Source organism: Chroicocephalus ridibundus, chromosome 4, assembly GCF_963924245.1.
Source record: "Chroicocephalus ridibundus chromosome 4, bChrRid1.1, whole genome shotgun sequence".
NCBI classification, from domain to species: domain Eukaryota; kingdom Metazoa; phylum Chordata; class Aves; order Charadriiformes; family Laridae; genus Chroicocephalus; species Chroicocephalus ridibundus.
The window spans coordinates 2,306,142-2,319,031 of record NC_086287.1 but is presented as its reverse complement, the minus strand read 5'-3'; the positions used below and the strand labels follow the sequence as shown (position 1 = coordinate 2,319,031).

Below are 12,890 nucleotides of genomic sequence, written 5' to 3'. Positions count from 1 at the left end.
CGCGCACCGCCCCGGCCAGCGGATTGGTGGCGCCGCCCGCGAGGGGCGGGGCCCGCGCTCCCGGTGGCTGCTGGCGGCGCTTGCGCCGAAGGGAGGGAAGCTGCGCGCCCCCCCCTCCCGCCTCCTCACTGGTCCGCTCGCCCGTCTGTCAGCGCCGCGCGCCAATCAGCGGAGGCGAGCGGAGCCGCGCGTCACTGCCGCCGCGGCGCGCCGGGCTGGGCGGGGCCTAGCGGCGGAGCGGTGACTCATCCCGTCGGGGTGGGCGGGACCTTCCCCTGCTTGCGCTGCGATTGGCCACGACACCGTCCTGCCAGCAGGGGAGGTGACCTCTGACCTTTGACCGGTGCCGGGGAGGGGAGGGGAGGGGACCGCTCCACCGCCCCAAGGCCTCAGGCTGGGCCCGGGCCCCGAGGGCCGGGACCTCCCCGGGGGAAAAGCGGGGGGAAAGGCAGGAAAGGGGAGGAAAAGAGGGGGGGGGGGAAAGCGGGGGGGGGGGGGGGGGAACCGAGGGCTTCTTGTCCGCTGCCCCCCCCCGCCGCCCCAATGCCCCCAGAGAAGGAGAGGCCACGCTCGCGGCAGTATACAATTCATCTTTATTTACAATACCCTATAAAAATGTAAATTTAGAAACTTTATTCTCATTAACCAGAACCAAAAACTGAAGGGGGGGGGGGGGGGGGGGGTGCGGGGCGGAAGGAAAAAAGGAAAAAAAAAAAAAAGCCCAAAGAAAAAAAAAATAATAATAATAAATGAACTTTTCACTTGATCCGTCGGAGGAAAATGGGGGGGGGGGGGGGGGGGGGGAGCAGCCAAGGGGAGCTGGTTAATGCCAGGGTTGTAAAATACCTACATGTGCAAATCTCTTTTGTTTTCTTTTTTTTTTTAAAAGCAAGAGGAAAAAAAAAGAAAAAAAAGAAAAAAAAAAGTAAAATTAATACCCACCCTCCCCCCCCACCCCATTCCCGAGGAGCAGAACAGCAGAATCCCCCACACCATCCCCCCCCCCCCCCCCCCCCCACCGTGGGGGATCGGGAGGAGAAGAGAAAAACCAGGGTCGTCCCGTCCCCCCCCTGCCCCGACCCCGGCCCCGGAGAGCTCGGGGCGAGGGAAGGAGCCAACGGCTGGGAAGACGAGGCGAGTGTGCAAACGAGGCGCGTGCGACACGCGTGTACCGGCGCTCACACGCGTGTGCGCGGGCTGGGGAGGGACCTCAGTGCTCGATGGGGAGCTGGGGAGGGAGGGAAGATGGGGGGGGCGGGGAGGGGGGGGGGGGCCGGGGCCACCTTACAGCACCCCCCCGCCCCGACCCTTCCTTCCCGGCACCTCCTCAGTCGTGTGCGTGGAGGGAGGGGGGGGAGAAGCAGCCGTTGTGGGGGACGCGGAGGGAAATGGGGGGGTTTTCGGGAGCAGCAGGGAGAGGCAGCACTTTGGGGGGGGGGGGGGGGGGAGGGAGCAGCCAAATTATCCCCCCCCCCCCGCCCCAGTCAGGATTGCGAGGCGGCAGGACGGCGGGTGGGAGCCCCTCCATCCATCGATCCATCCATCCATCCCTCTGAACACTCCGGTGCCGATGAGGAACGGCGGAGATCTCCTACCGGATCCCGTGCACTAAGCTGGCAGCAGGGGAAAACAACGGTTGGTGGGGGGGGGGTCAGAGGAGCCGAGGGGGGCGTAAAAGCGACTCCCCCCCACCCCAGGGCTGCTCTGCCCCACGCTGTCCTGCCCACGGCATCCCCCCTTTGCCCCTTTACAGTCCCCTCTCTTCTGGAGGGGTGACACTCACTGCAATTTTGTCTCCAGCAGGTTCAGCTTCTGCTGGTCGACGTAGCGAGAGAAGAGGGAGATCAGGTTGGAGGGGGTGGACACCGGCTTGGCCAAGGCCGCCTGAGGGATCCGCAGGAGCTCCCGGGTCGCCATGAGCATCAGCTCCGTCCTGCCGGAGAGGGGCAGAGGAGAAGGGAGGAGTGAGAGCCGCTGGGTGCTGGGGGGGCTGGGGGTCCTCCAACTCAGAAAGGTTCGGGTTGGGTTGAAGGGACCTTAAAGGCCACCCAGTGCCACCCCCTGCCCTGGGCAGGGACACCTCCCACCAGCCCAGGTTGCTCCAAGCCCCGTCCAACCTGGCCTTGAACCCCTCCAGGGATGGGGCAGCCACAGCTTCTCTGGGCAACCTGGGCCAGGGGCTCACCACCCTCACAGCCAAGAATTTCTTCCCAGTATCTCATCCAAATCTCCCCTCTTGCAGTGGAAAACCCTTCCCCCTCGTCCCATGGCTCCCCTCCCTGATCCAGAGTCCCTCCCCAGCTTTCCTGGAGCCCCTTGAGGGCCTGGAAGGGGCTGGAAGGTCTCCCCGGAGCCTTCTCTTCTCCAGGCTGAACCCCCCCAGCTCTCTCAGCCTGTCCTCCCAGCAGAGGGGCTCCAGCCCTCCCAGCATCTCCGGGGCCCTCCCTTGTGCTACACGCGCCTCCGGGCATTTTTTGTCACTGGAGCCAAGCAGGAGGTGGTGCCGCGTCCTCGCACACCAGCCGCCCCACGCTGAAGGGTGCTGCTGCCGAGAGACTGCAATTAAACCTCCTCCTTCATCAACTCTGCCTCCGAGTCCTTCGGGACCCTGCACGGCGCAGCGTCCGACCCTGACGGCATCGATCCTGACAGCGTCCGACCCTGAGGGCCATTGGCCCAAGGCGCAGCGGAGAATGGGGACTCACCACTGGTTGTCCTGCATTAGCTCCGTGTTCGCGTCCGAGCTCTGCAATTCCTCCCCGCGGCTCAAGACCAAGTACAACAGGGACAGGCCGAACTGCGGGAAGAGAGGGAAGGTGTCGGGGAGTTCGCTGGGAGCCTCCTGGGGAGGAGATGTCCTGCCGGTGCTGTCACAAGCCATCGCTGGCCTCCCGAGGGCTGTCACAGCCCGCGAGGAAACGCCTGCTGCAGGGGACGGGCAGGACAGGGCGGGCTTTTCTCCCACCGAGCATTTTTCGGCCAGGTCTGAGGATTCCCTCCACCTCCCAATCTTCCCGGGGGGATGATGGCATGAGCGGGACCACCCCCGGCTGCCTCCGTAGCCCCCCCAAAGAGGAAGAGGAGGCTGTTTATGGGCCTGGGTCACGGCAGGAATTGTGGACGGCTGCGTGAGTGACAAACCGCTCCTTGCCCAGCTCAGAGGGATGTCTTCACCAACCCACGGCAGAGAAAGACCCTCCCACACCGGATTTTAGGACAGGAGTCCGCAGCCTGGCGGGACAGACAAGGGAACTGGCTGCCAGCCTGCAGCAGAGTCCCAGGCCAGCTCAGACGGCTGATTAATTTGCCAGACGCCCTCATTGATCAGCAAAGGAAGGGTGAAAAAGCGCCAGGGGCTGGCAGCCGGTGGCTCCTGTGCCGTTCCTGCACCACGGCTGCATCCAGCTCTGCCTTCCAGCACCGGGAAGCTGCCGGGGAACTCGGTTTCCCAACTTTGGGGAGGGATGGGATGGTCCCACCTGCCCCGGGGAGCGGAAAAAGAGGGGAGCACCTTGTTTTGGAGCACAGCAGTGAGGTGGAGGTTGGTGGGCGCTGGCGCGGTGGCGCTCTGAGGTAGGTTCGTTAACTGCTGCACAAGGCTGGTGACCGTCCCCAAGGGAAGGTGGTAGAGAACGTGCGAGAAGGGCCTCAACAGGCAGGGCAGCACCTGCGGAGAGAGGAGCGGAGGAGTCGGGAGCTGCTGAAGCAGGGAGATGGGACTTCCCCAGGAGACGGACTTCCCCAGGGCCTCACGGACCCCAACAAGACGCTGCCTCGTGGCTACAACACAAACCAGCAGCACCTCAGCACCCCTCAAACACTCGGTGGGACTCGCCAACAGCATCCCCCCACAACAACACAGGCCCACTTTCCATTCAGCCAAGTCTTTTTCCTTCCTAAATCATCCTTTTTCTCAAAGCAAGCTGGGATTTATTTCGCAGAGGCCTGTATTTTTTGGTCCCTATATAGAAAAAAGATTGTGAAGGACGGCTAAGAGCACATCCCTCGGAAGATGCTGGCCTCTGCCGCCCGTCTCTGGAAGATGGTGTCTCCCGTTGTCACCCGATGAGTCAGAGACGCTGGGCTCATTAAACAAAGGCACCATTTATCAGCAAACCTCCCCGTTTCCTTCCTGGCGAAGCTGGGTTGCGTCGTGCCAGCCGGCAAGCATGGGAGACGGGCCCTGCCAAGAGCTCCTGCAGCCTCCCCACACCTCCGGCAGCCTCCCAGGAGAGGCAGAAACAACCGTCCTTAAGACACACGATGCCGTTTACCGTTTCCCCCCCGCCGTGGAGGAGAGGAGATCCAGCTCCAGACCCCGCGCCGATCCCCACCTCCCGGCCCCTGGAACCTCACCTCGTCCTGAGCATCCTTCTTGATGAGGAAGGGCAGGTTCCTGGCCGTCGCCATGAGTACGTCGGCCGCTTGCTCAGGTGACAAGAAGGGGAGGATCCGGGCCACGAGGCGCTTCCCTTTCCGGATGCACATGATCTGCATGAAGTGGTCGTCGCTCGGCCTGGGCAGGAGAAGGGAAAGGTGCCAACCTTCAGCTGGGAGCGTCCCAGGGAATATGGGGTGCTCCTGTGGGTACCCCACAGCCAGCCCTGCAGCGGCACCAGGCAGAAAACACCCCCCCCTCCCCCACCACATCCCTGGGGAGGGAAAAATAACCCAGAAATGACACTCCTAACCCTAACTTCTGCCTGTCTGAGGGGCTGGGCAGCAGGGCAAGGCTCGGTTCCCCACGGGGTAGCAGAGAAGGAGCCACCGAGACCCTGTGTCCCTCCTTGCTGCTGAGGCTACAGGTCGGGCAAGAGGCGACAGACTTAAAAACAAGCACCCAGGGACGTGCCGGGGCGCAGAGCTCGGGGCGCACAGACACCCAGCGAGCGTGCAAGACAGGCGCTATTCGCAGCACCCGAGCCGCAGGGACGGAAGTTGATAGAGGATCATACCCAGAGCGAGGAATCGCATGGGGAAAATCGCCAAAAAGAAAGAAAAAAAAAGGTTATTTCAGACCACAGTTCCCAACACCGCCCTGGAAGAGTCTGTCCAACTCTTCCTTGGGAAACAGATCCCTGGAAAGCCAGTTTATAGAATCATATAATGACAGAATAGAATTATAGAATGCTTAGGGTTGGAAGGGACCTTTAAAGGCCATGAGCAGGAACACCTTCCACTAGATCAGGTTGCTCAGAGCCCCGTCCAACCTGACCTTGACCGTAGATGCCCCAGGGATGGGGCATCTACAACCTCTCTGGGCAACCTGGGCCAGTGTTTCAGCAGCTGCAAGCGCCCACGGACTCTCCGAGCTCCCGCCAGCCACCGAGTCGCAGATCGACGCTTTGCTCACCTCTCCTGCCCGGGCGCCTTTCCCCTCAGATTGTCATACATGTCACAGATCTTCTGCTTCCTCTCGTCCATCAGGGCTGGCCGCTCGCCTTCCAGGCTCAGGAGGTAGCGTCTCTCATAGTCCTCCACGTCTAGGAGGAGGCTGTACGTCTGCAGGAGCGATGGCAATCACAGCAGGGCACAGAGATCTGCAAGCCCTGATCCACAGAGATCCAGGACGTGCCCAACCCCAGCCAGGACCCTCCCGTCTCCTTTGCTGCTACAGGAACCACATATCCTGGCCCAGACCACGTCAAAGCCTCGCTGGTCCCAGTGCAGGAGCAGACTGGGCAGGGACTCTGTGACCCGCAAGCCTCCATCCTCTCGCACGGTGGCTGCGGAAAGCTGAGGCGTTACCACCTCATGGCTGTGAATCAGTTACGGACCCTGCAAAGCCCGTCCAGGCTGTTTTGGGGCAGGGTGAAGGCACGGCTGGGACCCGGCTCCGGCCTTTCTGCTCCAGGACCCCCCCTCTCCTGCAAGAAGGACCTCAGCCACTGTCAAGCGCTAGCTTGTCCCCAGCTACATGTCTAGAGGAGGTCATCGGTACCGCACCGTGGTCTCCCTGGTCCTTCCTTCATCCCAGCCCACCTCGTGCCCCACCGCAGATCTCCGAGGGTGGCGGCGGTCCCCCTCGAACTCACCTTCTCGATCGTGACAAGGGTCTGGCGCCTCTTGTCTCGAACCTGCTTCTCCTTCGTCTCCTGCCGGAGAGGGAGAGCGGAGTCAGGGCTTGCGGGCAGCTCCCGCGCTGGCCCGAGCAGCAGCCGCAGAGCTGCATCGGAGGGGAGGCAGGGCCAGAACTCACGTCATCCTCACTGCGGGAGGTCACCACCGCGTCGATCATCTTCCGGGGGTTGTTCACGCTGGAGACAGTGAGTTTCCCAAGCGAACCCTCAAACTGCACTGCAGGAAGGGGGGAGAAGGGAAGCAGAGGGAGTCAGTCCAGGCTTGACCTCACTTTCCTTCATCTCCGGTCCCAGGTCCAGGCTGCGTGGAGAAAGAAGCGCTTACCTGGCTTGTAGGTGTGCTCCAGCTTAGCCACCTGAGGTGTGATGAGTTTAGTGCGTTCCTTCTTGGGACCATCACCTTGGACTTCCTCCGCTGCTGACAACTTCTCCAGCTTCTGGAAGTAATTCTGAGGCAGGGAGAGGAGAAGTTGAGACCCCCCGACAAACAGATGGCAAGGACTGATGCAACCGATCCCTCTCCCCAGCCCGTGCTCCATCCCTCAACCCATCACTTACTGGTCTTGCCAATGTCCGCAACAGCATTTTAAACCACTCTTCCTCCCCCAGTACATGGGGGGACGATTGCATCCTCCTCTTTACCATCCCTCCAGATTACAGAGGTCGAGGTTCCTCCTCAGCCCTCTCTTTCTCAATACAATGATGAAGCCACTCTCCCTGTGAGGTCCCCGGCTCCCAGTCCTTCCCAGCACACTCCAGTTAGCCTGCCTTTGCTTTGTTAACACCGTGCCCAGGCTGGGCAGCGCGTGGCTGGGGCCTCCCACACGGGTGCTCACGCGCTCTTTCCCATCCACCCCGGCCAACGTTCGCCTCTTTCGCAACGGCGGAGCTTTGTTGACTCACATCCCGGCTGCAGCCGCACCAGTTCCTCTCCTCTACTGGGGATCAGCTCACCCACAGCTCCCGGAAAACCTGTGTCAGCGCAATGTCTCCTGCCAGCCCCAGCTCTCCTGCCAGCTCCCACCGGAGCCCAGACAACCCGCAGCAAGCGCTCGTCCCTGCTCCCACTGCGACTCTGTCCCACCTCCAAGGGGACCGGACTGCTCTGACCCATTTCACCGCACTGGTGACTGTTCTCCCCGCTCTGCCCAGCGCTCACCGACTGCTCCAGGACCTTTCTAGGGTGCAGCTGGCTCCTCTGCACCCCCTCCATGAAGACCAAAGCTCCTGCGCAGCCGACGACCACCCCAGACACACTTCCAGCCACCCCACAAGCCCCGTTGAAGCTCCCAAGCCAGGCATCCATCCTACGTAGCTCGAAACCCTCCGCGTATTTCGCTCATGTGATGTTGCCCTGTCTACCCTCAAACCCAGCTGAGCTTTAAACATCTACCACCATCGCCAAGAGCCCAGCCATCACCTCGCTTGGTCTGCTCCAAATCTGGCTCCTCCCAGCCCCGTCTGGTGCTCCCTATTCTTGAACTGGAAAAGAGCGGGAGCAGTCTCTCCCCATCCACCTTCTCCGGCCTCGCTCTTTGGACCCCACGGCCTTCACAACCCAACCCCCGTCAGACTAGAGTCCTCCTCACGCAGCCATTCCCTGCCCTGCGTTTTCCATTTAGCACCTTCCCCGTCTCCCATTCCGGGTGTTTTATTCTACCACTGTCACAGGCAGCTTCCCATATAGACAAGCTGCCCTCCTGTTGTCTCGGGCCTTCTGCTGCGCCCGCCGAATCCGTGCTGCCAGCGTCCCCCAGTGTCTCCTCACCCCTGGAGATCTCTCTCACCCAAGAACAGAAAGGCGGTTCTTCCCTTGCTAGGGATGCTCACCCCATCACTCTGCCTTCCTCCTCCAGCGCATGCCCCACAACCGGATCTAGAAACGCTTCCTCCGCTGCATCACTCCTGGCATCCCCTTCCCACCCAACACCCCTCGCCACAGCGGCCGCGCCAGGAAGACACCGGTCCCCTGGGAGCGTTGTGGCCACGGGACACGCAGCAGAGAGGGCTGGCTGCTTCCCCCTCCCCGGTACCTGGTAGTAATAGTCATCCAGGTAGGGATCAGTGCTCTGCAGCTGCATCATCTGGATTTTGGACACCCAGTCCTTCTCCCGCTGCAGCATGAGGTTAGCGTAGGGGTCTTTGCGTATCTGCTCCTGGTGGCTGCTCCGGTGGCCCCCTCGGTCCCCCACCGAGCCGTTGAGGCTCCGGTGCTGGCTGGCAGGAGGCAAGAAGGGCACCCGTGAGCACACAGGAGCTACAGGAAGGGACAGAGAGCGGTGCACAGGCTAGCCCCGGCAGCACAACCCCCCCGCAGTGGAGGGGCGATGCAATTCCCCCCCTCACTGCGCCAGGCAGCCCCTCTCCCGGCACCGGCGCGGGGCCAGCACTCACTTTCGGTTCTGCTGCTGTCGCTGGTGCAGGAGCCGGCGATGCTGGGGGTGCAGGTGGGTCGTGTCCGGTCGGAACATCTGGGGCTGCGGCCTGGGGACAGCGGGGAAGTCTCAGAGGCGGCCGCAGAGAGCGGGCAGGCGGACGGGAGATGGGTAGCACCTACCTCAGGCTCTGCAGGTGGGACCCAGGGCCCGGCGGGTGCTGCGGCTGAGAGGGAGGTGGAGCGGGGGGAGCCCCGAAGAAGGCACGAAACCCGCTGGCCGGAGACATCATCTGCCCGACTCTGCCCTGGAGCAGCTTGGGATTGACGGAGGGGAGGGGGCTCCCAACCAAGCCAGAGACCCGGGCAAACTGGCTGGGGGACATTCGGCCGGCCTGGCAGGACAAAGAGGGTGCCTGGAGTCAGCCGGGGGAAGATTTGGGGGCAAAGGGAAAGGCCCAGCATCTGGGATGGCCAGAAACAGCCACGTAGAGCCACGCAAAGAGAAATGCGGGACCCTGACCATGGCGGGGCCAGGAAAGCGCAAGAAGGGACCAAAGAGGGCTTTACCTGGGCTCCTCCGAGCAGCTGCGCTCTCTGCAAGTGGGTGAGGACGGGAGAGACGCTGTGGGGGAATGGGTGGCCCAGGAGGGAGGAATTCTGGGGAAACAGAAGGGAAGAAGGACCACAGTCACAGCCTTGGCACAACTGATGGTGGGCAAACAGGGAGAGGGCGATGGTGCAAACCCCAGGAAGGTGCCCCGGGCAGGCTGGGAGCCAGGCCAGGCTCCAGGGAGCAGGGCTGAGCCGGCAGGATGGGGCAGACGGGCCGAGTTATGGAACTAGAGACAAGCCACTGGCTTGCTGTGTGTGACAGCGAGGGACCCAGCACCATCAGGGCCTGGATTTGAAGACGGGAGGAGTGGAATGGGGTGGTGGCGGGTTCTGGGGGAGGCTGGAGGACCTCCCAGCAACGGGGTCTCAAAGAGGGGTGCAGAGGGGGCTGGGTACCGGTACATTGCAGAGCTGGTTGGGGGACATCCTCTCGCCGTAGGGAGCGGGGTAGCGCTGCTGCATGGTAGCTCGGATATGGACAGGCTTCGGACATAGGATCTAGGAGGAGGGAAACAGCACAGTTACCCCCCCAGTCAACTCCTTAGGGAACCAGCCTGCACCCTCTGAGCCACGGGTGGCAAGCGGGGCTAGCGGGAGGTACCTGCTGGTTGAAGTTGGGCACAGCAGCCTGCTTGGGAGGGGTGCCGATGGGGACAGCCCGGACAGGGGGACTCCCGATGACAGGGGAGGATGAACGCCGGGGCAGCGCCCGCTCGGAGGGGTCCCGCTCTTCCTCTCGAGCCTGCGGGGGTCTCTGAGGCAGAGCATAGTCCAGCACGGACACCGACGGCATCTCCTGCAAGCGGAAGGGGAGAGAAAGATCCCTCCAGGACGTCACTGACGGGGACAGGGACAACTGGCACTGTGCGTCCCAGGGACCTTCACACAGACAGCCACATCCTTCCTTCTGCCAGACCTCTTCTGCACCTCTCGACAGCCCCATGCAATGGCGGGGGCTCCTGGGGACCCCCAAGGCCTGCTCCATAGAGGCCCCCTCACTTCCAAGACACCCGTTTGCGGTGACAGCACTGCCCAAGCGTGGGGTGGGAACGCTCCGTGTCACTGCCGTGCAGGCTGCACGCACACCCTCGCTTCCCAGCCCTCGTCAGCCCTGCAGAGCCGCACAGGGCTGGCCGCACAGCACGCTCCGCTTGCACTTAAAAGCCTGACTCTTAATTAAACCGCAACAAAAAAAAAAAATCCTCTGCCTTGAGGCACAGACATTCCCAAACTCTGACGGGAGTGCTGACATCTCTCAGCCATCACCAGGGATCACAGATCAGAGATAACCCCAAAAAGCCGGCTCTCCAGCCTCTGATGGAGGACAAGGGACGATGTCTAAGAGGGTCTACAAATGAGCCAAACAGTGGCCACCCACACCCAGACAGAGGAAGGAGAACACCCCACTGTCCCAGGCTGATCTGGAGGTGCTCCCCAGCACGGATGAGCCTGTGGCAGTACAGCACATCTCGCCCCTCAATGCCCAGCCACACGGGTTTGGGGGACGTTAGGGACACCACAATGGCTGCCACCCGCACCCCAGCACCATACCTGAGTGAGAAGCGGCCCCCGGATGCGCCGCAGGACGGCCGAGCTGTCCCAGATGCTGGAATTCAGCCCTCCAGGCTGCTGGAAAACAGACAGGGAGTCAGCACAGCACTGCCAGGTCCGCGTCAGGCCAGCACCCACCCCTACCCGGCTCCCACCTGCGCGGGGACCCTGGTTTGCACAGCTTGCATGATGGCGGGGTCCTCCAACTCGCTGTCGATGACCAGCCTGGTCAGCCGCTCCGCCAACGTATCCTCGGATTCGCCCAGCAGATCCGCCTCCTCGCCGCCGGGCCCATCCTGCTCCCTGCTTGCCACCGGCTTGTCCTCCAGCTCCGCCAACCTCTCGTGTGCCTCCTGCCAGTCGTCGTCTGCGTAGGGACCCGCCGTCAGGGGTAGGGATGGGGAAGGGGCACGGAGGGGGTGGTCGTGGGGAGGCAGGGGGGAGAGTTCTCAGCTCACCGACAGCCCCTGCTCCAAACGTGTCATCGTTGAACTGGTCGATATCTTCATCTTCCTCCCCCAGGGCCTGGAAAGCGTCTTCATCCTCATCCAGCGGGCAGTCCTCCAGGGACTGGGGAGAGTGAGAGGAGGGGAAGTGGCGGGGAGGAGAGAAGGGGGGGGGAGGTCAACACCGGCCTCACACCACACGCTTCCCCCCACCCCTCCCGTGAGTCACACTGGCCTCCCCCCTCCACCACAGCCCCCTTCTCCCACAGGCCGCGGCCTACTCAAGCGCTCGGGGTGGGGTGGGGGGGAGGCCGCGGGCCGGGGTGGGGAGGGGAGGGGGGTGCGTCGGGCCGGTTCCCGGCCCGACGCACCCCCCTCCCCTCCCCACCCCGGCCCGCGGCCTCCCCCCTCCCCGTAGCCCCCAGATCCCCCCCCCCTCCCCGTTCACCTGGTACCGGAACATGGCGGCGGCGGCGGCGCCCACCGCCCGCAGGCTCCGCGCGGCCCGCTCCGGCCCCGGGCCCCGCCGCGCATGCGCCGGCGCAGGCGCATGACGTCACCCCCGCGCCCCCTCCCCTTCCCACGGCGCATGCGCAGAGGGAAGGCGCGCGCGGTGGAGGGCGTGGCTAATACAAGCCACGCCCCCCGCATGGCGCGCAAGGGCTCGCCCCCCCCCCCCCCCCCGGCTGCTCTTAAAGGGGCAGCGGCACCTTATATTCCGCGCGGGCGACGCGGCGCGCACGTCGGAACAGGCGACATATGTGTCCCCACAGACGTGCCCTCAGCGTTGTCCCCCCATGCCGGTGGTGTCCCCAGACGCGTCCCTGGCTCTGTCACCCAGCCGTGTCCCCCAGCTGTCACCCCATCCAGAGCCATGTCCCTCCAGATGTGTCCCCCAGGCGTGTCCCCTGTCCCCAGCTGTGTCCCCAGCTGTGTCCCCTACCCATAGCCATGCCCCCCCAGCTGTGTCCCCCAGGCATGTCCCCTGCCCCCAGCTGTGTCCCCTACCCATAGCCATGTCCCCCCAGCTGTGTCCCCACCCATGTCCCCTGTCCATAGCCCTGTCCCCCAGCCGTGTCCCCCCATGACCCATAGTCAGTGTCACCCAGCCACGTCCCCTATTCCCAGCCGTGTCCCCCAGCTGTGACCTCTGTCCCCAGGTGTGTCCCCAGCTGTGTCCCCCCTACCCATGTCCCCTGTCCATAGCCATGTCCCCCCAGCTGTCCCCCAGCCATCCCCCAGCCGTGTCCCCCCATGACCCACAGCCATGTCTCCCCAGCTATGTCCCCCAGCCATGTCCCCTATTCCCAGCTGTGTCCCCCAGCTGTGACCTGTGTCCCCAGCTGTGCCCTCCAGCTGTGTCCCTTACCCATAGCCGTATCCCCCAGCTGTCCCCTATGCCCAGCTGTGTCCCCTGTCCCCAGCCATGTCCCCCCAGCCACGTCCCCTATGCTCAGCCACGTCCCCTATCCCCAGTTGTGCTCCCAAATTGTGTCCCCTATCCGCAACCATGTCCCCCAGCTGTCCCCTATCCCCAGCTATGTCCCCCAACCATGTCCCCCCAGCTGTGACCCCTGTCCCTAGCTATGTCCCCCCAGCTGAGTCCCCTATCTCCAGCCATGGCCCCTGTCCCCAGCTGTGACTCCAGCTGTGACCCTTATCCCCCAGACATGTCCCCTCCAGCTGTGACCCCATCCATAGCCATGTCCCCCAGCTGTCCCATATCCCTAGCCGTGACCCCCCAGCTGTGTCCCCTATCCCCAGCCATGTCCCCTATCCCCAGCTGTGACCCCATCCACAGCCATGTGCCCAGCCGTGTCCCCA

General features: G+C 63.4%; 1 protein-coding gene across 3 annotated transcripts; it reads right to left on the bottom strand.

Moving 5' to 3' along the window:
- Nucleotides 1–1,001: 1,001 nt before the first annotated feature.
- Nucleotides 1,002–11,635, bottom strand: PATL1 (PAT1 homolog 1, processing body mRNA decay factor). 3 transcript variants are annotated; one of them, XM_063333479.1, is made up of 19 exons: nt 11,515–11,635; nt 11,079–11,190; nt 10,776–10,987; nt 10,621–10,698; nt 9,671–9,865; nt 9,466–9,567; nt 9,025–9,114; nt 8,638–8,849; nt 8,475–8,564; nt 8,114–8,297; nt 6,406–6,529; nt 6,200–6,297; nt 6,036–6,095; nt 5,354–5,502; nt 4,357–4,516; nt 3,512–3,667; nt 2,706–2,797; nt 1,784–1,933; nt 1,002–1,613 (listed from the first exon to the last, which is right to left on the bottom strand). In XM_063333479.1, the coding sequence occupies exons 1-19, from the start codon at nt 11,527–11,529 to the stop codon at nt 1,592–1,594; spliced, it is 2,301 nt and encodes a 766-aa protein (XP_063189549.1). In that variant the 5' UTR covers nt 11,530–11,635; the 3' UTR covers nt 1,002–1,591. The 3 variants fall into 3 exon arrangements, with proteins under 3 accessions (XP_063189549.1, XP_063189551.1, XP_063189550.1); XM_063333481.1 differs by having other exon boundaries at nt 9,472–9,567; XM_063333480.1 differs by having other exon boundaries at nt 1,003–1,613; nt 10,621–10,695.
- Between the last annotated feature and the right edge of the window lie 1,255 nt (nt 11,636–12,890).